This window comes from Sorex araneus, chromosome 5, assembly GCF_027595985.1.
Source record: "Sorex araneus isolate mSorAra2 chromosome 5, mSorAra2.pri, whole genome shotgun sequence".
Lineage (NCBI taxonomy): Eukaryota > Metazoa > Chordata > Mammalia > Eulipotyphla > Soricidae > Sorex > Sorex araneus.
In genome coordinates, this window is record NC_073306.1 from 66,460,199 (window position 1) to 66,486,558 (window position 26,360).

The 26,360-nt window shown below is 40.4% G+C and overlaps 2 protein-coding genes across 8 annotated transcripts in view; one reads left to right on the top strand and one right to left on the bottom strand.

Annotated features, from left to right (window-relative positions):
- The window catches only part of NEXN (nexilin F-actin binding protein), a 57,769-nt gene extending 34,214 nt beyond the window's left edge, over nt 1-23,555 (top strand). For 4 of the 6 annotated variants that reach the window (XM_055139293.1, XM_055139292.1, XM_055139291.1 and 1 more), the window contains 8 exons: nt 1,247-1,444; nt 2,134-2,310; nt 9,990-10,178; nt 14,814-15,011; nt 19,457-19,678; nt 21,408-21,593; nt 22,035-22,392; nt 22,480-23,555. In XM_055139293.1, the coding sequence (XP_054995268.1) occupies nt 1,247-1,444; nt 2,134-2,310; nt 9,990-10,178; nt 14,814-15,011; nt 19,457-19,678; nt 21,408-21,593; nt 22,035-22,392; nt 22,480-22,490 (1,539 nt within the window). In that variant the 3' untranslated portion in view covers nt 22,491-23,555. Of the gene's footprint in view, nt 1-1,246; nt 1,445-2,133; nt 2,311-9,989; nt 10,179-14,813; nt 15,012-19,456; nt 19,679-21,407; nt 21,594-22,034 lie in introns of all 6 variants that reach the window. The other 2 variants (XM_055139294.1, XM_055139290.1) reach the window with 2 other exon arrangements.
- A 138-nt stretch (nt 23,556-23,693) lies between these two features.
- The window catches only part of FUBP1 (far upstream element binding protein 1), a 30,378-nt gene continuing 27,711 nt past the window's right edge, over nt 23,694-26,360 (bottom strand). For both annotated transcript variants that reach the window (XM_055139289.1, XM_055139287.1), the window contains 2 exons: nt 25,883-25,929; nt 23,694-24,993 (listed from right to left, as the gene is read on the bottom strand). In XM_055139289.1, the coding sequence (XP_054995264.1) occupies nt 24,963-24,993; nt 25,883-25,929 (78 nt within the window). In that variant the 3' untranslated portion in view covers nt 23,694-24,962. The remainder of the gene's footprint in view (nt 24,994-25,882; nt 25,930-26,360) is intronic.

Sequence of the window (26,360 nt, forward strand, 5' to 3'; positions counted from 1 at the left end):
GAGATTACAAAAGCTAACATTTTTTAAAATGCATTTCTTTTCATCCTATCTTCTTTCCTCAGAGTTTCTCATAATTTTGTTTTGGTTATCACATACTAGAAGAGTGCAATATCCATTAGCATGAAGGAATGTTCAATTACAACACTTCAGTTATATCTTTTTATCTAACAGAGTAAGTTAAAATATAATCAATTTGATGGTGTGCCTAAAAATACAGCTAAATAAATTGGAAGCGAATTTTTGTTAGGGATGTGTGTTATTATTACATGTATGTTTTATAATTCTGCTTTATTAAAAAATTTGAGCAGCAAAAAGGCTATCTAATATTATTCATTCCAATTAACTTCTAAAACAACAAATTTAAGATTTGATTTGATTTGATTATTATTTTTTTTCTTTTTTGTGTCACACCCAGCAATGCACAGGGGTTACTCCTGGCTTTGCAGTCAGGAATTATTCCTGGCGGTGCTCAGGGGACCATATGGGATGCTGGGAATTGAACCCGGATCAGCCGCATGCAAGGTAAACGTCCTACCCAATGTACTATTGCTCCAGTCCCAAATATAAGATTTTAATAGGATCAAATATCAAGAGTTTTGTCTATGGTTTTCAAATCCCATAAAAATGCTCTTTTTGGGAGCCAGAGTAATAGTACAGCAGGTAGGGTGTTTGCTTTGCACACGCCAACCTGGGTTTGATCCCTGACACTGCATATGATTCCCGAAGGCTGTCAGGAGTATCTCTGCAGAGCCGGGAGTAAGAATCAACCAATTTGGCCCCCAAACAAACAAAATGAAAGTTCTGTTTTTCTCATTAATACTAGTTTTGTTAAGCCTTTTTACACTTTCATGATGAGAAAAATCATTTGGAAAGATTGTTTTTGTGATTTAAATTGTGATTTAAATTTTTTGTGATTTAATCCATCCACCATCAAATTGATTTAGCATAAATGTATATGCACATTACCATTCATGGGACTGCCAGAAAAACTTTATTAAGATCATCTTCTAGGAAATAAGATGCTTCTTGGACCTTGTCAGCAGTGGATTTCAAAAATATTAACTCATAATACAATGAAACAAGAAAAAAAGATATATTTAGTAATGACATGTAAAAAATGCAAATTTTTAATCTTTGTCACATTGATGGAAGTGTAATGAAATTCATCCCTGACGGAGGTAAGATTCCATGAAACCTAAATTTTGATTAGAATAAATGTACTAAAATTATGTATTTTATAAATTAGGAAGGAGACGATTCACTACTTATAACAGTGGTACCTGTGAAATCACACAAAACATGTGGAAAAACAAAGATGAATTTTGGAGATCCAGAAAAAGAAGAAGAAGAGAAAGAAAGAGTCAAAGATGAAGAAGATAAGAGAATAAGATATGAAGAACAGCGACGATCTCTCAAGGAAGCAAAATGTCTTTCATTGGTCATGGTAAGTGTGTGTGTGTGTGTGTGTGTGTGTGTGTGTGTGTGTGTGTGTGTGTGTGTGTGTTGCACTAGCACAGGCTCTGGGACTTTAATCACAGTAAAGGTCACCCAGGATACTGTACTGGAACTGAGAGTCAGGCGCTTTCTGGCCTGCTGTGCCTGCAGCACCAGGGACCCCTCCCTTTAGTGCCCGCTTAACTCCATGGGTTCTGGGACACTGTGTATGGGTGAGGAGGGATCGTGGTATTTTTTGTTGTTGTTTGTTTTTGTTTTGGGGCCGCATATTGAAGTGCTCAAGAATCACTCCTGGTGGTGGTTGGGGACCATATGTGATGCTGGAGATTGAACTGGAGTTGACTGCCTGCAAAGCAAATGCCCTACCTGCTGTACTATGGCTCTGGCCCCTATCTTGTCTTTTTTTTTTTTTTTTTGCTTTTTGGGTCACACCCTGCGATGCACAGGGGTTACTCCTGGCTCATGCACTCAGGAAATACTCCCGGCAGTGCTCAGGGGGACCATATGGGATGCTGGGAATCAAACCCGGGTTGGCCGTGTGCAAGGCAAACGCCCTACCCGCTGTGCTATCTCTACAGCCCCTATTTTGTCTTTTTTAAAGGAACTAAACCAAGCAGTTGAACTGGTTAGCAGCATTTCTGTATAATTAACAGATGTGCTTTCATGATGTTTTCTTAGGATGATGAACTAGAGAGTGAGGCAAAAAGAGAATCACTGTCTCCTGGAAAACTGAAACTAACTTTTGAAGAATTAGAAAAACAAAGGCAAGAAAATCGAAGGAAGCAAGCTGAAGAGGAAGCAAGACAACGCTTAGAAGAAGAGAAGCGCTCTTTTGAAGAAGCAAGGCGGCAAATGGTAAAACATATTTTATGTATGTTATATAAGGATTTTGTATATCTTATAATTCTATAATTCCAATATCATTATATATTATATAAATAGCACACATAAAACATTTAGTTTTAGGGAAGGTAGCTAGATTTGATTTTTTCTTTTTATCTAGTAAAAACTACAGTGCTCCGAGACTGAGGCTGGGCTATTTTTTCTTTTTCTTTTGGACTTTACCCAGGCTCTGCACTCAGAAATTACTTCTGGCAGTGCTCAGGGACCATATGGGATACCAGGAATCGAGCCTGGGTCAGAAACTGGGTCAACCTCATGCAAGGCAAGCTCCCTACCTGCTGTACTATCACTCCAGCCTATGGACTACTGTAATAGTGTTCAGGGATCATGCCGTACAGAAATGGAACCTCAGGCTTCCTTATTATTTATTTATTTGGGGGCTTTTTGGGTCACACACAGAAATGCTGAGGAGTTACTCCTGGCTCTGCACTCAGGAATTGCTCCTGGCATTGCTCAGGGGACCCTATGGGATGCTAGGGATCCTCCCAGGTCAGCTAGGTGCAAGGCAAAAGCCTTACCCACTGTACTATCACTCCAGCCCCATTAGGGCTTCCCAATGCAAAATACGTGCTTCAGCCCATTGAGTGATCTCCCCAGGTCTGGCAGCTTGCTTGAGACAGGGTTTTCCTATACATTTAGGGGGATTTTCTAGATAAAAGAGTCTGGTCTGGAGTCAGAGAAATTGTATAGGAGGCAAGACAGTTCCCTTGCATGCAGTTGACTCCTATTGGAATCATTGGCACCACGTATGGTCCCCTAAGCACTGCCAGGGGTCACTCCTGAGCACAGCCAGGAATAACACCTTAGTATCATAGGGTGTGGCCCCCAAACCAAAAAAAATAAAAGGGGGTTAATTTTAATTTTTTTTTCCACACCTGGGATGCTCAGGGATTGCTCCTAACTCTGCACTCAGGAATTAACTCCTGGTTGTACTCAGAGGACCATATGAAATGCCAGGTTAGCTGTGAGCAGTACAAGTGTCCTACCTGATACAGATCACTCCAGCCTTTTAAAAACTGTGTACACACTCCATATGTACAATGAATCTGTAATATTTTCTAGTTTGGCACATCTGTGAACTGTTATAAATGTGCAAAATACTCAGTGAACCTGGTTTCTCTTTGTTATTTCAAGCATGCAGTTTAGTGCAGAACTCTTTCAAGACTAATCATAAGTATACATTTAGTTTCAGTTCTAATTTTTAAAAAATATTTGAACACATTAAAATGCTTACCAGGAGTATGAATTTTCCATCTAAGCTCTATGTAAATATATACAGTGTAGGGATGCAGAGGCAGTACAGCAGGTAAGGTAAACCTTGCATGCAGTCCACCTGGGTTTGATCCCTGGCACCATATATGACCCCAAGAACCTCCAGGAGTGATCCCAAAGCACAGAACCAGGAGTAATCTCTGAGTACCAATGGCTGTGGCCCCAAAACCAAATTAAATAAATAAATGTGTGCAGGGTAATTGGGTCTCACCCGGCGATGCACAGGGGTTACTCCTGGCTTTGCACTCAGGAGTTACTCCTGGCGGTGCTCAGGGGACCATATGGGATGCTGGGGATTGAACCCGGGTCGGCCTCGTGCAAGGCAAACGCCCTACCCGCTGTGTTATCGCTCCAGCCCATGCAGGGTAATGTTTAAGAATATTGGTTTTGGGGTGAGGAGATAGCTCAAAGGACTGGAGAGATGGATTGAGAAGCCAGAAGCTGTTTGGATTTAGATCACTGACGCTTATTAAATGGGGAACCATGGACAAGTTATCTAACCTATCTTCATTTTCTCATTTTTGGTGAGAAAACATTTTGGTGGTGAAAATATTAATCCTATTGAGTTAAAAACTAAAGTATATGAAATTATATGTGATATGTAAGAAGTACTTGTAATGCTATAGTCATTATAGTGGTGTTAGTAGATTTGTCAATAAAACCCGGCTGAAAGAAGAAAACTGATTACAAATATTCTAGGAATAAATACACTTGCTAGTATTTGGGGGATATTGAACCATATCTGGGGGATATTGAACCATATCTGGGGGATATGGTTCAGCAACAGAGTGCATGCCTCATATGTGTGGAACTCTGAGCTTGATCCTTGGCACCATTAAAAAAATATTTAAAAGGGGAGAGTCTCAGACATATTCCCCAGACACAGTGGGATAGAAGGTGGGATAGAAGGCTGCTAACCACAGCCCAAAATAAACTCTACCTCCCAGCGGGCCCTCAGCACCTCACAGCTTGGTGAGCTGGAGATACGCACACCGGTGTATCTGCAGACAGGTGATCTCCAGAGAGTTGGAGGAGTTCATGCCAGCTACTGTTGCTGTTGTCGGAACTCGCCTTGCTGGAGCACAGAGACTGTGGGCATTTTCTTCTGTAACAGATATGAGCTTCCAGATGGGGGTGAGAGACTGCACTAGGTCAGAAAATGAATTCTTTGACCAAAAATAAGTGAGTCCTGCTCTAGGCCAAAGGCAATTGGAGCCCCTGAGCATTGTCCTCTCCCCACACTGTGCTGCTTTCTAGCAACGGAACAGGTCAGAATTGTGTCAGAAGTCAGAGATGAAGAACTATAACACAAACTTTTGTCACAGACTGAAGTTAGGACTGTCTGTGGAGGCAAAAGGGCAACGTGGAGCTTTCTTTTTGGGCTGTTTCCCTCCCACATACTCACTAGCAGCCCTGTTGAGAAGCTTTGTATTTCTTCACCCTCCTCGCCAGAGCCATATAAAACAAAGGAGGATTCCAACACAATAACCACAGTGCCACCTGTAGGAAAACAAGCACCGTAGGACTATGGTCCCAGTGTTCATCAATTTGCTTGAGCAGGCACCAGTAATGTCTCCATTGTGAGACTTGTTGTTACTGTTTTTGGCATATCGAATATGCCATGGGTAGCTTGCCAGGCTCTGCCATGCGTGCGGGATACTCTCGGTAGCTTGCCAGGTTCTCTGAGAGGGACAGAGGAATCGAACCTGGGTCAGCTGCATGCAAGGTAAATGCCCTACCTGCTGTAAGATTGCTCCAGCCCATAGGAAAACAAAAGCAGAAAAATTCTGCAAACAGCCATTGTAAAAGACTAAACTGTAAAACTTTCTGAATTCAGACCCCTTTCTAACATGATGCTCAAAAGTCAAATCAAAATGGATTAGAGGGGCTGGAGCAATAGCACAGTGGGTAGGGCATTTGCCTTGCACGTGGCCGACCCAGGTTCAATTCCCAGCATACCATTCCCCCAAGCACCACCAGGGATAATTCCTGAGTGCAGAGCCAGGAGTAACCCCTGTGCATCGCCGTGTGTGACCTCCCCCAAAAATGGATTAGAGACCTCGATATCAAACCTGAATCCATAAATTCAAGGAAAACATAGATAAAACACTCCAGGGACATTGAAGCTAAATGTGTCTTCCATAATTCAATGCCATTGGCCAAGAAAAGAGAAGCAAAAATAAACAAATGGGACAAATTCAAACTAAGGCGCTTTTACAAACATGTGTATTCAAAATGAATAAATAAATAAATAAATATGAAGGCCGATGGCTCTCTCACACCGCCTGTGTATGATGGTCTGGGGCCGCTTCCGCCACCTGGAATGGCCAATGGTGATGCGTGGATGAAGGAGGAAACGAGGGCTGGGCTGGATGGCGTCTGTTGCAGTTTACTCCATTCTCATTTCCATTCTCTCCTGACTCTCCTTCCCGAATCTCCTCTTTTCCTTCAAGCCCTGCCCATTCTTACAGACTTCATTACATCCCGAATCATGAGAGGGTTGGGGTAGCAATTACACATAGGTGAGGTCATACAATCAACGGATATAAGGTCCCTCCCTCAGAGGTAGCTTCTTCTAGGACAGACTCTCCTTCAGTAAGAAGACCTTCCTAAGGGCGAAATACCACCTATGGATGCGTTTCTCCTTCCCTTAGTCCAGCAACCATATAAACATTCATCTTAATTCTACTCCTTAATAATATTAGTCATATTGTATGGACACAGTAAGAGATCCATTAAGCTTGTAGGGTGGCACTCCTGGGGACATCTCACTATAGATCTCAGACTATAGTGCTCACGCCAGATTAGTCTTTTCTACCCCTACCAGGGAGGGTCCTAATCTAGTTTTTACTTTTGGGATCATGACAGAATTTGTAAATGACCATGCTCTTAACTTATTATTAAGTATTATGGCACTTTGGCCTGGCCCATTTCGATGCCAGGGGTAGCTCACAGCTTGCCTTGGATCCATCCAGTCCCTTGTTGGGATCCTTCTTTTGGAGTGCCAGGAACCAAGAGAGTATAGCAGGTAGGGTGCTTGCCTAGCGTGTGGCTGACCCGAGCTTGAGCCCTGGCATCCCTGAGCCCTTCCAGGGGTGATCCCTGAGTTCAGAGCCAGGAGCACAGCTAGTGTGTTCTCTCCACCCCCCCAAAACGAGAGTTATTTGATTCAACCATCATTGTAATAATCACGAAACAAAAATCCAGAACAAACCGGCAGCTCTGCTGATGGTGCCAGGCACGTCTGCTATAATCCCTGGTGCTACAAATGATTTATTTCCTGCCACAACACAGCAAGGTGTAAGTGAGCTCAGCAAGGAATGTGTAAGAATCCTAGTGAGCACCGCAGCTAAAAAAATGTGCCAGCACCGTAGCTACCCCTGGTTAGCAAGTATGTGAGCACCACAGCTAAATGCACAACCACTCCTGGAGCGCCTCAAGCCAGCACAACCTCTTAATCTTTGACTTCTGGTGAGCACCACAATCCAATGTATGAGCCCAATGAGCTTGTGGATAATCCCTGTCATTACAGTATCAACAGAAGGGAAGTGAGGAGAGACTCTGGAGCAGAGACATTTAGAAGTGAAAGAAAGAAAGAAAGAAAGAAAGAAAAGGAAAGAAAGAAAGGAAGGAAGGAAGGAAGGAAGGAAGGAAGGAAGAAAGAAAGGATGGAAAGAGAGAGAGAATATATGGAGAAAATCACCTGAAACAACCACCACAGGAAAAGACATATAGAAATAGGTGAGTTTTTCACAAAACATGAAAGAAAACAAAGAAAAAAAAGACAAGTAATAAAAATCAGAAAAGGAGTAAGTGCTGTATTTCTTTGATCATTCTAAATGTGAGCAGTCTGGACTCACCCACCAGTCAAATGAAGACTGGGTTGGAAAAAAAAGCAGGTTCTATCCGTAATATGCATCCGAAGTCTCCCATCCATCATCAGATATGAAGACAAACACAGACTTAGAGTGAAAGGCTGGAGCAAGATATTCTGATAAAATACTTTCAACCAAAAAGTGAGAAAAAATGAGATACTATCCACTATCCAATAATCAGAGGAGTTGGTTCAAGAACATGTGTACTCTGTGTGTGTGTGTGTGTGTGTGTGTGTAAATTATCATAAAAATTACCAGTCTTAGGGCTGGAGCGATAGCACAGCAGGTACGGCGTTTGCCTTGCATGCAGCCGGCCCCGGTTTGACTCCCAGAAATCCCGTATGGTCCCCTGATCTCTGCCAGGAGTAATTCCTGAGCACAGAGCCAGGAGTAACCCCTGTGCATCACTGGGTGGGACCCAAAAAGCAAAAAAAAAAAAAATTACCAGTCTTTGCCATTAAAAAAGATGAAATTAACTGGGGACATTAGTGGTAGGAAATGTACACTGGTGAAGAGAAGTTATAGGACTGAAACCCAGTCTGGAACAACATTGTAACTGTGACACAATTTAAAAAGATAGATGAAATTGTATCACTGGGAAAAGATATAATTGTATCATTGGAGACAAAACGGATCTTGAGTTCATTATACTAAGTGAAATAAGGAAGTTAAAAACTATTAGATGGCTTTACTCTCCTGTGAAATATATGAGTAAAGTGAACAAAATAGCAAAAGCCAAGAGGATGGACTCCAAGACTCAGTGAAAATTATGGTAGTTACTGTGGAGAAAGGGGAGTGAAAGGGCAAGGGAGAACTTGGTGGAGGGGTGGTCTTGGTGATGGGAGGGAAATAGAACTGTGGTGAGGAACACAGGGAGTCTCACACATATATACAGGTATCAGATTATAGCCCTGACAGTTTAAACTGGGAAATCTGCAATATTTTAAAGCTTTTAAAGTTCTTTCATGGGGCTGGAGCAATAGCACAGTGGGTAGGGCGTTTGCCTTGCACGCGGCCGACCCGGGTTCGATTCCCAGCATCCCATATGGTCCCCTGAGCACCGCCAGGGGTAATTCCTGAATGCAGAGCCAGGAGTAACCCCTGTGCATCGCCAGGTGTGATCTAAAGAGCAAAATAAAAAAATAAAGTTCTTTCATGAACTTTCAATCATAATGTTCTATGAACTATCTCTAAAAATTTTATTTTCTCAAACTATTTAAATGTTTATTACTTGGGGCTGGAGTGATAGCACAGCAGTTAGGGCGTTTGACTTCGGCCAACCCGGGTTCGATTCCCAGCATCCCATATGGTCCCCTGAGCACCGCCAGGAGTAATTCCTGAGTGCATGAGCCAGGAGTAATCCCTGTGCATCGCCGGGTGTGACCCAAAAAGAAAAAAAAGTAATTGTCAAACATTTATTTATTTATTTAAAAATTATCTTACTTTTGGGTGAGAAAGTGATAGTACAGTGGTGAGGGTGTTTGCCTTACATGTGGGCGACCCGGGTTCAATCCCTAGCATCCCATGTGGCCACCAGGGTTTGATCTCTGGCACCTCATACGGTCCCTGAGCCTCATCAGGATCTCTAAATTCAGAGCCAGGAGTAAGCCCTGAGAAGTGCTGGTGTGGCACAAATAACAAAAAAAGTGGTTGAGCATTATACCTATGCATTTTAGATATAACCGGTCAATTTAGTGAAGAAAACAAAAACATTAATCAAACTATTAATTTAAATAAATATTTCAATTGGACTGGAGCGGTATCACAGTGGGTAGGACGTTTGCCTTGCACGAGGCCGACCCGGGTTCGATTCCTCCATCTCTTTCGGAGAGCACAGCAAGCTACTGAGAGTAACCCACCTGCATGGCAGAGCCTGACAAGCTACCTGTGGCGTATTCGATATGCCAAAAACAGTAACAAGTCACACAATGGAGATGTTACTGGTGCTCACTCGAACAGATTGATAAACAACGGGATGACAGTGCTACAGTATTTTCATTAATTCATTTTTAAAGCTTAACTGGTTAAAATATTACATTTGCATTTTGTCATTACAAATAATCTATTAGTATAATCTGTTAGTATCACCATAGTTCACAGTAAAATAAGCACAAATAAGAGCTTTAATTCACTATCAAAGAGACATTTTAACTTGAGCCTCATTTTAAATATACACGCATTTAATTTTTTCTCTGGGAGAATAAAGGTTTAATAAAACTCTTAAGTGATCCCTTAATTTTGTTTACATACTCCATTTTATTTGTTTAAAATTTGATGTGCTTGAGAAGTTCTGAGTACATCTTTATTAGGTATTTCTCCAGATTTGGATATTCTATCATTTAAGACAAAGAGATTTTGACCAGGGTACACTAAGGGCACTGGAACATTCATGGATAAATTGGGTAATTCTGTGACTTTTGATTGATAATTCATTCTTGTCTTTGATGAGTCCTCATTCTTAGTAATAAGTTGTTCCTTGATTAGGTAAATGAAGAGGAGGAAAACCAAGATACAGAAAACATTTTTAAAGGTTACCGTCCTGGTAAGCTCAAGCTTAGTTTTGAGGAAATAGAAAGACAAAGGAGAGAAGAGGAGAAGAGGAGAGCAGAAGAAGAAGCCAGAAGGAGAATAGAGGAAGAAAAGAAGGCATTTGCTGAAGCAAGGAGAAGCATGGTAAGGTAGTGGGGTCAATGGAGCATGGACGCCATCAGGATTCAGTTTTTAAACTCTTGAGAGCTTGTTAAAATTTGTTAAATCATTAAACTTTGGGGGAGGCCATATCGTCTCTGGAATTTGTGCCTGGAGTAGGAACGACAAATATGTTTTAAAGTCTCCTGTGGCATAGCAGCAGTTAAAATGGACTCTGTTAATAGAGCGTTAAGAATGTTCTGATTAGGAGGTGGAGAGATGAGCACACACTTTGCATGCTAAAGGTCCAGGTTTGATCCCTTAAGCACTGTTGGGGTAACTGTTGGGCACCGAACACCGCTGGGTGTGACCCTCCAAACATATGTTTTTTTTAAAAAAATATTTATTTTTTGTAATGGGTTCCCGTGAAGTGCAGTTACAGACTTAGAAACTCTCGTGGTTACGTTTCAGTCATACAATGCTCAAGGACCTATCCCTCCACCAGTGCCCATTCTCCACCACCAGTGATCCCAGTGTTCCTTCCCCCCCCCACCTCATCCCCCCCCCCGCCCGCTTCTGTGGCAGGGTATACCCTTTTGCTCTCTCTCTCATTTTGGGTGTTGGTTTGCAATAGAGGTATTGAGTAGCCATCATGTTCGGTCTATAGTCTATTTTCAGAATGCATCTGCCATCCCAAGCGAGCCTTCCAAGCATCCTTTACTCGGTGGTCCCTTATCTATCTGAACTGCCTTTTCCCCCAGCATGTGAGGCCAGCTTCCAAGCCGTGGAGCAATCCTCCTGGTGCTTATCTCTACTATTCTTGGGTGCCTAAACTAACAAGTTTTGATTAAATTGCTGTACTGGGTACAGACAATTGAGTAGTGTCTTCCTTTTTGAGAAGATATATTTTATGGAACTATAAATCCAAGGGAGGAAGGACTAAGGAGTTTCCGATCTATTCTCCTTCTCCTTTCCCTGTTCTTCCCTCCTTTTCTTCTTTAATTTCAATTTCCATCCCATTCAATATATATTAAATGACCAGGGTCATATAATCACACTTTTTTTAACTTTGTATATTGCTCACCCATCACTTTTATGTATTGATACAAATCTTAATGGTCATAAAGTTATAAACATATTAGTGTTTGTAAAACACAGTAATGTACAAACTGGTTTTCAAGCAAACTGACATGTAAACATGGCATCCTGTTACTGGAAATTTTAACTGGCTCAAGTGATTTTAAGTTTTTGTTGTTGTTATTGTTTAAATCTGGGTGAACTTTAGACACATATACCAAGTGATTATTTGGCCACTTCATCCACCCAGATTACCAAATCAGAAAACTGGGGACACTAAACCTTCATTTGGTTTAGGTTTTGAGCCACACTTGGCGGTACTCAGGGCATACTCCTGGCTCTGTGCTCAGGGATCACTCCTGGTGGGTTTGGGGGACCATATGAGCTGCTGGAGATCAAACCCAGGGTGGCTGTGCAAAGTTAGTGCACTACCCGTTGTACTATCTCTCTGATCCTGCCATTGCTTTTTAAACATATTACTCTAGTCCTTGAGGAAAAACTAAAAAAAAAAAACCTTAAAACATATTTCTTTATATTTTTGCCCTAGTATATCTCTCCAGTTTTATTTCCTTATCCTTAATCTTCCATCTTTGTTTCTGACATACTACATTTCTTTTCATGCCTTTCAAATGGTCTGTTAGCACTGGAGAGATACTTCAGTGGGCAAGGGAGCTTGCTTTGCACGAAGCAAACCCAAGTTCAATACCTGGCAACCCATAGTTCCCCAGGCCTGCCAGGGGTTATTTCTTTTTTTTTTTTTTTTTTTTTTTTGCTTTTTGGGTCACACCTGGCGAAGCACAGGGGTTACTCCTGGCTCTGCACTCAGGAATTACCCCTGGCCGTGCTCAGGGGACCATATGGGATGCTGGGATTTGAACCCGGGTTGGCCGCGTGCAAGGCAAACGCCCTACCCGCTGTGCTATCTCTCCAGCCCCCAGGGGTTATTTCTGAGTATAGAGCCAGGAGTTACCCCTGAGTATCACTGGTATGACCCGAACCCTCCCACCCCCCAAAAAAAACAAAATTTATTATTTGGGCTGGAGTCCCCTGCTCACTACCTCCAGCCCCAATGTTATTTTCTTACACTTTAGTTTCTTGTACAGCTCAATAGCTTTAATGCACGATTTGTATATAGGAGATCAGGATTTGATCCCTGGCACTATAAGGAGCATTCCCTCAGCACAACAGAGCCCCCCAAATAAAAGAAAAACTGATTATTTTTATATTTAGTATATCCTGAAAGTAAATTAATAAAATAGTATTGAGTAATATCTCCAGGCCGGAGTGGTAGTACAGTGGGTAGAGCAGATTTGATCCTTGGCACCCCATAGCACGACCTGAGCACTGCCAGGAGTGATCCCTAAGCAGATAGCCAGGAAAAAGCCTTGAAAGCTGCTGGGTGTTTTGTTCGCAAAAGCAAACAAATGTGATACTTGCCTGATTATGATGGGATCCTAATGAGTTATCTAAGTTATTAAAATATTATTTAATTCGGGGATGGAGAGATAGCACAGCGGGTAGGGCGTTTGCCTTGCACGCGGCTGATCCAGGTTCGATTCCCAGCATTCCACATGGTCACCCAAGCACTGCCAGGAGTGATTCCTGGGTGCATGAGCCAGGAGTAACCCCTGTGCATCGCTGTGTGGATGTGACCCAAAGAGCAAAAAAAAAAAATGATTAAATTCAAATTAGCTCTACTTCAATGACCAGATTAGTGATTTGTTTAAAACCCACTAAAGCATTCTTGATATTAGAAAATAACATCTAACTAAATTATTTATAGTGTAAATAAAGTATGTGTGTTCACTGGTGTAGAGGCCGCTATTTTTTCTGCAATCACATTTTATTTTTTAATTGAATCACTGTGAGGTACAGTTACAAGCTTTCATGTTTGAGTCATGCATGAATCATGCAATGTTCAAACACCCATCCCTCCACCAGTGCACATTCCCCACCACCAATGTCCCCAGTATACTCCCCCTTTCCAACTCTCCCCCCCCGCCTCCTGGCAGACAATTTCCCCACACTCTCTCTGTTTGGGCACTATGGCTTGCAATACAGATACTGAGAGGTTATCATGTTTGGTCCTTTATCTACTTTCGGCACACATCTCCCATCCCGAGTGATTCCTCCAACCATCATTGTCTTAGTGATCCCTTCTCTATTCCAGCTGCCTTCTCCCCCAGCTCATGAGGCAGGCTTCCAATTATGGGGCAATAGGCCTGGCCCTTGGCAATCACATTTCTTAATCCTGCATTTAAAAGTAATTCCTTGTTTACTGTTTAATCCTTTGTTTTTGGGCCACCCTTGGCAGTGCTCAGGGGCGAGTTCTGACTCTGCTTAGGAATAACCCGTGGCGGTGCTTAGGAGACGGTATGCAGCATCGGGAATCAAAGTAGGGCCATCCGGCAGCGGCAGCAGCCACGCGGTGAGAGCCACCCTCTAAGACCCCTCCACCAGGAGGTAGGACTTTCTTTAGTGACGTAGCCTGTAGGTGATCCTGGGAGGGGAGGTGTTCCCGGCGCGCCTTCCACCCAGAGATGAACCAAGAGCCGTGGCAGGAGAAGCAGAGCCTCCCGCCTACTGACTGTGATCCTGAGGTCTCCTAACCCATTTTGGCACCAGAGCAGATTCTTGCAGCCATCCATTTTGACTGTGAACTGAGCTAAAATATTAGAAACCCAAAACTCAAAGTCTTCACTTTTACCAAGGAAGAGAAATTATTAGATGATGCTTGTTCAGCAGGCCTGATTGTTGGGGAAATTTTCCAATCAACAATAGTGAGTTCTGTATGGAAATATGAAATGTACTCAATATATAGAGAGAATAATGGGAATATCATCAGCTACTTAGATGGGGGGTGGGGTGGGAGGGGGGTGTATTGGGGTTCTTGGTGGTGGAACGGGTGCACTGGTGAAGGGATGGTGGTTTAATCAGTATTTGACTGTGACTTAAACCTGAAAGCTTTGTATTTTTTTTCTTGTTTTCACGGTGGTTCAATAAAACATTTCTTTAAAAAAAATAAATAAATAAAGCTATGTAATAATCTTAAAAAAAACCAAAACAAACAAACAAACAAAAAACAAAGTAGGGCCATCCCCAGAGCAAGATCGGCCTTTCCTCATGTTGAAGATAATTAAGTCTGGTTTTTATTTCAGTGTGAAAACATTTTTTTGAGGGGGGGGCCACACCAAGAGGTGTTCAGGGCTTACTCCTGGCTCTGTGCTCAGGGACCTTTCTGGTGAGTCTTGGGGGACCACTTGGGGTGCCAGCAACTGAAATCCAGTCAGCCAGCTATACTCTCTCCAGTCCCAATTTGTAGTGTGAAAACTGTTACTCAAGTAATGTTTCTATAGGAGAACTATTACTATTATTTGGTTTTGTTTTGTAGCCACATGTCAGTGCTCAGTGGCGACATTAGGCACAGTTCTGGGTGATGCTCCTGGGTGGTTCTGGGTCGACCCCAGGACTACTGCTTGTGAAGCATGCACTTTGGCCACTCAGCCATCTCCTTGGCACTTTCCAATGTATATAATTTTGGGAAGAGTGACAAAAGTATTATTTTTTTTTAGCAGTTGTAATTCAATATTTAATTTAAAATAGGTTGTAGATGAGGACTCCCCAGAGATGTACAAAACAATCTCTCAAGAATCTCTTACACCTGGAAAACTGGAAATCAATTTTGAAGAATTATTAAAACAAAAAATGGAAGAGGAAAAAAGACGAACAGAGGAGGAACGAAAGCATAAGTTAGAGCTGGAAAAACAGGAATTTGAACAATTGAGACAGGAAATGGGAGAGGTAAGATTTTAACCAATACCACTTATATTATTAACAAATTTCTATTTCACATTACCTTATAGTAACTTTCTGAGGAGTACTATTCACATAAAGGACACTAACTCATCCATGAGGCTCTCAGTACAAGTTTCAGTATAGTTAAGTATGCTCTATTTGTTTTTTTTTGGCAGCACCTGACAGTGCTCAGGAATTACTCCTGGTGGGGCTTGGGGGGACATATCATGTAGGATGCCAGGGATAAAACCCAGGTCAGCCTCATCAAGGCAACACACTACCTGCTATACTTTCTCCAGACCAGTATGGCACTTTCTAGCTTGCCGTAACTCTATCTCCCTTACTAGTTTGAAAAATACACAATTGCAAGTGGGAGCTGTTACTATAGTAACGAGTAAATATTTCTTCCTACATATCACACATTGTGAGATTTGTTGTTACTGTTTTTGGCATATCGAATACACCACGGGTAGCTTGCCAGTCTCACAATGGAGACGATACTGGTGCCTGCTCGAGCAAATCAATGAACTGGACAACAGTGCTACAGATCACACAATTTTGTGCTTTTAAGTGATTGAAAATTGTTGTTAGAATACTTTATATATCTGATGGAGCTCAGGGATTACTCCTGGCTCTCCACTCAGTAATCACTCCTGGCTGTGCTCAGGGAACCATATGGGATGCTGGGAATCGAACCCAGGTTGGCTGTGTGCAAGGCAAGCGCCCTATCTACTGTACTCTCTGCAGCCCAAGAATATTTAATATCTTGTAATTTTGCTGTTGTTGGGGATTAGAGATTGATCCCTGGGCCTCCTACTTTCATAGGCATAGACTTTATCAGTAAGCCACATCCCGGCTCCACCACTCCCCTCCCCCCATTGCCCTTTGTTTTGGGTATACTTGGTGTATGAAGTCACTTGTGGCAGTACTTGAAAGGCCATGTAGTCCCAGGGATTGAATTGGAACCTCTGGCAGCATGCTCACTTAGTCCTCTGAGCTGTCTTTTTTTTTTTTAAAGTGTTATGAGGGGCTGAAGTGATGGCACAGCTGGCAGAGCGTTTGCCTTGCATGCAGCCAATCCGGGTTCTATTCCCAGCATCCCATATAGTCCCCTGAGCATCGCCAGGAGTAATTCCTGAGTGCATGAGCCAGGAGTAACCTCTGTGCATCGCCAGGTGTGATGCCAAAAAATAAGGTGTTATGATTGTTTATAAGTGTTATGTTTCTTGAGACAATTGAAAAAAGTGAAAACACTGCAGCAGTATTATGGACATTAATAGGAGTATTTGGCAAATCTTTGAATCACTTTATTATCCTTAGAACATTATTAAAAATTCAATCTAATAACACATAGCCATATATTTTACTACCAGACATTGTAAGACCTGTATGTATATACATACATATCAACATGGGTATGTATGCAAATATACATATAGATCATAGGCCATTTCATGAGAATGTAGCTTGTGCTCTCACAGAATCTATGCTCAGAAAGGTCATGCTTTGGATTTTTGCTACCTTAAGTTATTAATTTGGGGGCCACACCCACCTATGCTCAGAGGCAATTCCCAGATGGGTGCTGGGGGGAAGGACTTGAGTATCTGCTACCAGGGATTTATTTTTATTCAGGCAATTATTTTTTTTAAATTTTTAATTAGTGAATCACCGTGAGGGTACAGTTACAGATTTATACATTTTTGTGCTCATGTTGCCCCCATACAAAGTTCGAGAACCCATCCCTTCACCAGTGCCCATTCTCCACCACCAGTAAACCCAGCGTCCCTCCCACCCTCCCCAGTCCCGTCTCCCCCCACCCCAAACTGCCACTATGGCAGGGTATTCCCTTTCGTTCTCTCTCTGATTAGGTGTTGTGGTTAGGCAATTATTTTTTAATGCTTTTTGAATCAGTGTGTGTTCTAAGTAAAAGCTGCAGCCCAAGAATATTTAGTATATTAGTTTATAAGATAAATATTAGTTTATCTTATTAATCTTATACGTTTACACCGGCACTGTAATTTCTCACTCTGCTTTGTTTGATAGAGTAGAACTAAAATGTCATACATAAATTTGGCAACAATTACCGTTTCTTTGATAGTCTGACAGGCCACGGTGGTATGTAGGGCATTGACCCATTAGGCACTGAAATCTTGGCTCACCTGTACCTCATGCTGTTTGTCTCCCCAGGGTGGGGCCTTAGAAACTTTCTTACTTCCAGACATCCCAAGGCCCCACACCTATTTCCACCTCTGTGGACTCTGCTGCCAGCCTCCATCTAGAGAGCCAGTAAGCAGTGTAGGCAGAAGAGAGGAGAGTTAGGGAAAAGCCTTCTATCTCCATCATGTCCTCTGACAGGACCACCTGTCAGAAAATGAGAGCAATTATGAGGGCTGGGGACAGCTATAACTTGGGTTAAGGTGAGCAAGGGATGTCTACTCGTTGGCCTAGCAGTGAAGTTGCACCCCTCACTTTTTTTTTTTCTGGTGGTTCCTAGAATTCAACCCAGGGTCTCACACACATCTAAGGCAAGTGGCCTACCATTGAGACACTGCAACCTAAGGCACTTTGTTTATAGAATTGTATAAGCTTTATTTTTTTAATCTCAAAGAGTAAACGGTCAGCACTTGTAGGGTAGTTTTTTGGGGAAGTCACAACCAGCGGTGTTTAGGGGCCACTCCTGGCAATTACAGAGGTACAGTTTGTGCTGAGATTCAAACCAGGGTTGAAGCTGAAGCCGTCTGAGGCAAGCATCTTAACCTTTATACTTTCGGGACTGGAAGATTCACTGTACAAGTTCATCTCCTGTACAAACACATCTGCAACCACAATTTTTTGAAACTCGTCTTCAAGTATTAAGAGCAATGACATATCTTCCCATTCTATATAGTGAGATTAGGATTTTGCTACAGAATGTTTAAATAAAATAGTAATACATTTTTTGGATGACGGCACACCCGGTGATGCTCTAGATCTACTTCCAGTTTGGTGCTTGGGGAGACTTAAATGATAGAACACTGGGATCCTAACTTGTAATAAAATGAGGTATCTTCTTAATTTGTAATAAAACATTATGAAAAGTTTAAAGAAGGAAAATGAATAGAAAGCATTCCTGATAAAACAGCAAAGAACTGGATAATTTTAGTTGACTTTTTTCTATTTTGGCAGAATACAGAATTGAAAATACAAATGACTATGCAGTGATGTGTGGGCATTTTACCACATTGTATCAGTCGAAATAATTCAGTTAGCTTGAATACTGAGTGAACAATTAGATTGTCATCAAAACCAGGACAAACTTGTAGAAGTAATATCTTTATTTTCAAACTTTTATGCCACACCAAGCAGTGCTTAGACACTACTCCTGGCTTTGTGCTCAGAGGACATTGAGTAGTGCTAAGAATTTAACCACTGTCAGCCACATGCAAAGATCTTAACCCCTGCTTTTTTCCCTCCCTGCCTCTGCTGGCTATCCTTCATAGATGAAGAAATCATGTTCCATTGGATTGAACTAGGTGAAAGACCATACGTCATCAGCACTAGCAACTTTTACCTGACTCAATTCACAGTCCTTCCAAGTATCTTTCTTCATCTTCCCCTAAAGGTTTTCCTAGAATTTCTAGTTAATATTAACAAATCCTACTTAAAACATTTTAATTTTAGCACAAGAATAGAATGCTGATTTGAACCATATTTTTCCTGAACATGATACATTACATATATCCCTCCCCTTCCCTGCAAGGGTTTCTTCCACACCTGCTTAGTGTACTCATGGGCTACTCTGCCCAGGGTTCACTTCTGGAGGTGCTGGGTGGGTGGGTGGAGGGGGACAATATGCAGAGCTAAGGACAGAACCAAGGTAAACTGCATGCAAGGCAAGCATCCCTAATCTATTTTTCCAACAATATTTTCCAGTAAACTTTCTTTGGAGGAAGGGGTATCTCTCTCTTAAGTGGTGCTCTGGAGCTCCGGGCCCCCCGACCAGTGCTCAATGCAAAGGCAGACACCACTGAACTATTCTAAGAGAAAATTAAGATGTTATCTTAAGATGTCTTAATATTTTTTTCAGGGGGGAGGGTCACATCCAGTGGTGCTCTGGAGTGACCCCTGGCGGTTTGGGGAATATGTAATGCTGGGAATGCAAACTGGGGCCAGCTGTAGACAAGGCAAGCACCTTATGCCTGGTACCTTTTCTCTGGACCTAGTCTTAGTATTATTTTTAATTCATAAAAATAGGCATGGATTATAATTTTTTTTAAAAAAATGCCAGATATCAAACCCAAGGCCTAATACATGCTGGGCATTTTATCTACCACTAGCCCACATCCAAAACCAAGGCATGTAGGTTTGTTTATAGTGAGGTTATTCCAGCTATACTTCTGGCCTCAATATATGGTTGATATTTTGGATGATTTACTGTACATATATTCTGATATGTAAAACCTATTTTAAAGGAAGAAGAAGAAAATGAAACATTTGAACTAAGCAGGGAATATGAAGAATTAATCAAACTGAAAAGGAGTGGGTCTATTCAAGCTAAAAATCTGAAAAGCAAGTTTGAAAAAATCGGACAGTTATCTGAAAAAGAAATACAGAAAAAGATAGAAGAAGAACGAGCAAGGAGGAGAGCGATTGACCTTGAAATTAGAGAACGAGAGGCAGAAAACTTCCACGAGGTATTTATTCTTACATTCTAAATTGTTATAGAATACTAATGATAATGACCTGAGCAGAAAGTCTGTCTTTGAAATGATTTTCTGGTACACAACCACTGGTGTATATAAGGATCTAGTAACTAAATGGCAAAAGCATATCAAGATCTTAAGAGGAGGCTGAAGTGGTATAGGCGTTAAGGCACTGGTCCTTCACTTTACCCCTGCCTGCAGTGACAAAAGCCCCATGCCCCAAACTTAACACCTGTAGTTAGCACCACTCTTCACCATTGCAAAAATTGTCCCAAAGTTATCCACTGGCACAAGTTTTAGTTTGACTCAATAGAACCAGTTTTTTCTTGGCTTTTTGGTTCATACCAACAATGCTTAGGGGTTACTACTGGAGGTGCTCAGGGGAACATATGGGACACCAGGGGTTGAACCCAGGCCGGCTGCATGCAAGGCAAATGCCCTACCTACCTTCTGCACTACTGCAGATCTAGTGTTATTTTCAGGAGAACATAGACCCGAGATGTCATGTCCATAGTTCAGTGGCAGGGCCTGAGTATTCAGGTAAGAATTTGAAACATTCTCTATGTAACATAAGGAGACAGTCACTGTTCTCGTTTTTCCAGATTGATGTTTTAGTTTGGGGAACACCTGGCAACACTCAGGCCTTACTCTTCAACTTCTCTGTTCAAGGTCAGGAAACCATATATAGTGGGAAGACTAGAAACCAGGTTGGTGGTATGCAAGGCCCTACTCACTGTACTATTTTTCCAGATTCCAGACAAAGGCCTCAATCATTATCATTGATAAGTGATGTGACCAAAAAGTCAGATATGTTAAGGGCATTTTGTTTTACAGGATTGCACTTGAAGGTATTTTCAACACATGGGATGCATTTGATAAAAGTATCTGTATAGCTGAAGCTAACTCAAACATCTTAGATTCTCACATTAAAAACTCGGGGGCTGGGACTGGTGAGATAGCACAGCGGGCAGGGTGTTTGCCTTGCATGTGGCCGACCCGGGTTCGAGTCCCAGCATCCCATATGGTCCCCTGAACACCCGCCAGGAGTAATTCCTGAGTGCAAAGCCAGAAGTAACCCCTGCGCATTGCCAGGTGTGATCCAAATAGCAAAAAAAAAAAAAAAAAAAACCACCACCAACAAAAAACCTCGGGGGCAGAATACAGAAGGGTAATACACTTGTTTTGCATTGAGCTGCGTGGCCACAACCCTGGTTTCAAATCCCTGGTACCATATATGGTGCCTTGAGCAGTCTCAGGGGTTAGTCACTCCTGAGGAGAGTCCTTCAGGAGGGGCACCATGGCCAATCTGGATACTGTGTTCCAGTTCTGTATACTGTGTCTCAATTGAATAAAACCTGCAGTTTCTGATAATGTACTGTACAGTGTGGTTGGAGAAGGCCTGATGAGAATCTGAACCAAGACTGGGAGGAAAGGATTCTAACTACTGGAAATACTTCACAAAACAATTATGAAACTGGGGGATGGAGAAAATTTCCATGCCTGCACAATAGCACAAAAGAGAAAGCACCAAAAATACTTGGCCCACTTTTTTTGGGGGTGGGGGCGTTGGTCAACACCAGGCAATCCCTTAGCTCTAAACTCACAAATCATTCCTGGCAGTGACCATATGGGTTTTTCAAGGACCAAAATGAAGTTGAATGCATGCCAAGGCAGGTGCTCTACCCTGCTGTGCTACTAACCCGCTACTTTAAAAAAATAGGATGAAGATGTTGATATAAAGCCTGCAAAAAAAAGTGAAGCTCCGTTTACTCACAAAGTAAATATGAAAGCTAGATTTGAACGTATGGCTAAGGCAAGAGAAGAGGAGGAACAAAGAAGAATTGAAGAACAAAAGTTACTACGGATGCAGTTTGAACAAAAAGAAATTGATGCAGCACTACAAAAGGTACTGGGTTTACATATTCTTTATTCCCCAAAGATGGTCTTAAAAACCAGTTAACTGTGAGAAAAAAAAAAAAAGGCATTTTATTTATATCTTTAGCTTCTGGGCCACACTTGGTGGTGCTCAGTGCTTGCTCCTGGACTGGACCTGCATTCCTGCTGATGAGCTCAGGATTGTTAGTAGGATTTGAACACTGGTCACCTGTGAGCAAGGCAAGTCTTACTTGCTATACTACTGTTTCTGCCCCAGACTTTTAATAACTCTCAAAAATCACTGAACTACCAGTTCTCAGCAGGTACATGGGCGCAGAAAGGTTGAAGACCACTGATGTACAATGCAGTACACTTTGTGGTACTTATTATTTATCTTCAAAATTCTATTACTAAAGCATTGCCCAGAAAAATGCTAATAAGGCATTATCAACTTCAATGTTCTTATTTTTAGAAAAGAGAAGAGGAGGAAGAGGAAGAAAGTAGCATCATAAATGGTTCCACTATTGAAGATGAAGAACAAACAAGATCAGGAGCCCCATGGTTCAAGAAGTCCCTAAAAAACACATCGGTTGTAGATAGTGAGCCAGTTCGATTCACTGTTAAAGTAACAGGAGAACCTAAACCTGAAATTACATGGTGGTTTGAAGGAGAAATACTGCAGGATGGAGAAGACTATCAATATATTGAAAGAGGGGAAACTTACTGCCTCTATTTACCAGAAACTTTCCCAGAAGATGAAGGAGAGTATATGTGCAAAGCAGTCAACAATAAAGGCTCTGCAGCTAGTACCTGTATTCTTACCATTGAAAGTAAGAATTAATCATTATTAATCTTAAACTTTTGTTCTATTTATTCTACTTTCCTTTAAAAAGTTACTTTTCCTTTCTCTTTTTTAGCTGACTACTAGGCTCCCCTTCTCTCTCCCTGGAACATTCTCTCTCCAACTTTCTTACTACATCTATTTTTTCCCTATGGCGGGGCTAAAAAAATGGAACCAGAAGTGCCACTGTGTTGCCTTCTTTTCCTTTTCCTAAGTCTTCAAATACTCGTCATCTGAAGACTGCCTTCTTGCTTTCCAAAGAGCACCAGATCCATCACCATGGGCAGTAAAATTTAATGTGCATTTAAAGGGGGAAAGTGGGACATCTATTCATTTTATCAGAACGTACTAGAAAGGCTGTGTATTTTCCCTGTAACTTTACAGCAATCATATTTAAAAAAAAAAAAAAGTAGAACACCATGTTTTGCATGAAATGCTATTTGAGCTATTTACACACCTAAGTTTAGTCTGAAATAGGTAGTTATTAATCTGGAACCTATCAAATTAAGTGGACCTTTCCTCTTAGTAAATCATTTGGTGGCTGTGGTTTCAAAGTCTTTCTAAATCAGATTGGGCATGGTGTGGAGATGAAAGTCATCCTTTTGATAGGAAGGAAATCAAGGGCTTAAACAATTTCCAAGAAAAAAAAAAATCTGACGGCAACCACTGCCTAAATTTCAGTGTTAAGATTATGAATTTTTCAAATGTGTGTAATGCATATTCAAACTTATAAGGCAAGTGATATTTTATTGAGAAAAACTTGTATGTATAGATCACATGGAAGTAAACACTTTCTCAACAGGAAAGATTTCAAGACTTATGAGGATTTGCTTTAGGAAAAACAGCACTGTATTCAAATTCCAATTACGGTTTCTAACTCTGTAAATAATTAGCTCTCATGTTCTGCTATCAGATTGTTTTATATTTTACTTTAATTTTCTGGAGGACAATTTTATTTCACAATGTAAATCCATAATAAAGCAACTTCTGTATTAAATGGAAGTCATGCAGTGTTTTACAAAAGACAAAGCACTCCTTATAATATTTACCAATGACATTTAATTTTTATTGAGAAAACCATAATCAGTACAAAATTACAGTAATCATGTGCCCTTTACATACAATGTCATTAAAGCATAACTCTTAACCACAGTTTGTAAAGTATTCAATTTACCTCAAGTCCAAGCTGCATCTCCCTAAGACACTGTTCCCATCACAGTAGCCATTTTAAGCCAATCTTCTTTTTACACACGGGTAGTTTCTGTAGAGAACACTTTTCTCAGGACGAAAATGCATTGAGCATGCATAAGAAAAAATATTTATATGCGCAAATACATTTAAGAGTTCTATAGGGATATCACTGAAGAAAATAAAACTTTGGGATTTGCTTTTTAAAAGCACCTATTAAAAAAAACCCTTTGAAGCTTATACTGTGCAAGGAAACTCAAGTGACTAAACAAGAAGTAAGGTTATTTTCAAGAGTCAAATTTATCATTAACTAGTATTGTTAAAATGCATTTAAAAGTGAGGCAGAATTTTCAGAAAATAAAAATAAGACATTCTCATTGATTATTAATTTCTACATCCTTATTTCAGGAAATAGTTAAAATAATGCAGGTAGAACTGGTTCTTCTTCTGACAGAGTACTCAAACAAATGAAATATAACTTCTGAATATATTCCTATTTCTCTTACTGTATTTTACTACACCTACTCAAACCCACCCTTTATTATTAACTACCAAAGTATTTGTGTAAGGATATATTTTACAATGTTTACAAACTAGTATTAAATCACTAGCTTTAATATTAAAATGATTTTTATGAATTAAGTACACCTTTCACGTCTAAAAGAAATATCAAACCATAAGAACTCTAAAACCACACTAAAAGCGATCTTTAAAAATAACATTTTCTAGTTTAAATGCTAGTAAATCCCATTTCAATCTAAGTAAACATTGTTTCTACAAACCCTAACACATCCACTGCATTCAAGTCAACTGGCTCACCTTTTCTGCTTTCCATTAATTTCAAGGTAAGAATAGCGCCATTAAAAAATGCTTGCAGTATTCAAGTGAAGGCTTATGGTAATGAAAAAAATTCTCATGAGATATAATGCTCAAATATCTATTACCATTCATCTACATTTTCTTTCATAAAAATGCAAACTTCAACTAACCAAGACTCAATAGACTCTTAAAAGGTTCAAAAGGATCCCTTATATCAATCTTAACATGCCTATCATTGACTACTAAAACACACATACACACATACACACACGTAAATGTGGTGCAGTAGCTACATAACTTATGAAATTTAACAGTTTATGGAACATTTAAGAAAGTGAATAGCACTTAAAAATAAAAAGTGATCAAAAGCAGGTACATTACACCCTATATCATATTATGTATGGGAATACATTTCATATTTCTCAATTATGACTTGCCAATTTTACCTTCTACATTGAGCCCTTCTATGGTCCATGCTCATCGGCTCACCAATGGCATACACTCAAAGGATTCCTCTTTATGGGTAACTATCTCAGGACCTGATTTTATGAGCTATGATTTGGTGCTTGCAGCATCTTCAGCACTGTGTGTGAAAATGAAGGCAGTATTTTTGAATGGTTTTCTTTGTTGTAGAGATAAGCAGGAATTTTAAAAGGATCAGCACATTTTAGAAATTTAATAAACAAAACGGATTACTATGATGCTGCTTTAAAACAGTCATCTTAACTCAAAATATGTACCAGTTAAAATCATTATAAGAACACATCAAACACTTCAAACTGGCAAAAATGCAGTGTCAGTTATTCAAGTAGTATAAATCAGAAAAATATTGGTTGCTATACAATTATGAAAGCTTATTTGCCATACAGTTAACATTTCATTGATGCATATCTTTTATCAAAACATACTGCCAGTACTCCTTATAAATTTCCCCTTTTCAGTGTATAGAAGTTTAGGAAACTGAACTGTCTTAAAAAAAAGTCACAAAACTCTGACCCATAATATCCTCACTGTATATAGTTTAAGGAAAAAAAATAAAATTAAAGACTCCACTGAGATTTGGACGGTAAAGAAATTGTCCTATCAATCACAACAGATTTTGTGAAGGCTGTTGAAGTTTCTCCCCAAGGGACTTCCTAAATCTGGGAAACTATGCAACTGTCCTTTCTTAATTTTAACAATGGTATATTTGGGAAAAGATCACAAAAAGTTTGGATAGTTCATTATAGCAGCAATCCACTCATTTTTTGTTTTAGTTAAAAAAAAAAATAAATAAAAAACATTACCCAGAAATTGTAAACAGTTGTTTGAACAACTTACAGACTTTCCATTGAAAGGGTAGCATAAATAACAAAGTACATTTGGGGGAAGCAATAGCAGATTGCTCTTGAATACACAACCACAAAAACCTCACAGGGACAACATTAATGTACTGAAATATTTATTTATATATGTCCTTAGGTTGTGCTTACCTGTTGCTTTTTGCAGCAGAACCTAAGGTGGAAGGTCTGGGAAGGCACTGTGAAGTATAAATAATTGCACTGTTTGCAATTAATAAAGATTTTAAACCTTAAAATGAATCAAAATCAACAGCCTCCAATTTGTGAGTCATGATACTGAATCCAATTGAACTATTTCTTCAGTTTAATCAATAAATGCATCACTTTCCTAAACGGTCATCTATAAAACGGTATCATGCAGAATACTGAAATTGTTCAGGTCAATACCCTACTCTTAAAAGATAATAGGTAACTCCCTTAACTATTAACTTCAAACTACAACTAAATATCCATTCTAAATTAGGGTAAGGGAAAATCACTAAAGATTCTGTAAGACAATAAAAAACATTTCAACATCTACAATAAACTATACTATTTTCTACCCTGCAGGATCTCAACATTTACATCCTTGTACATCTTCTTTTATAGCATATTCAGAAAAACAAATGGT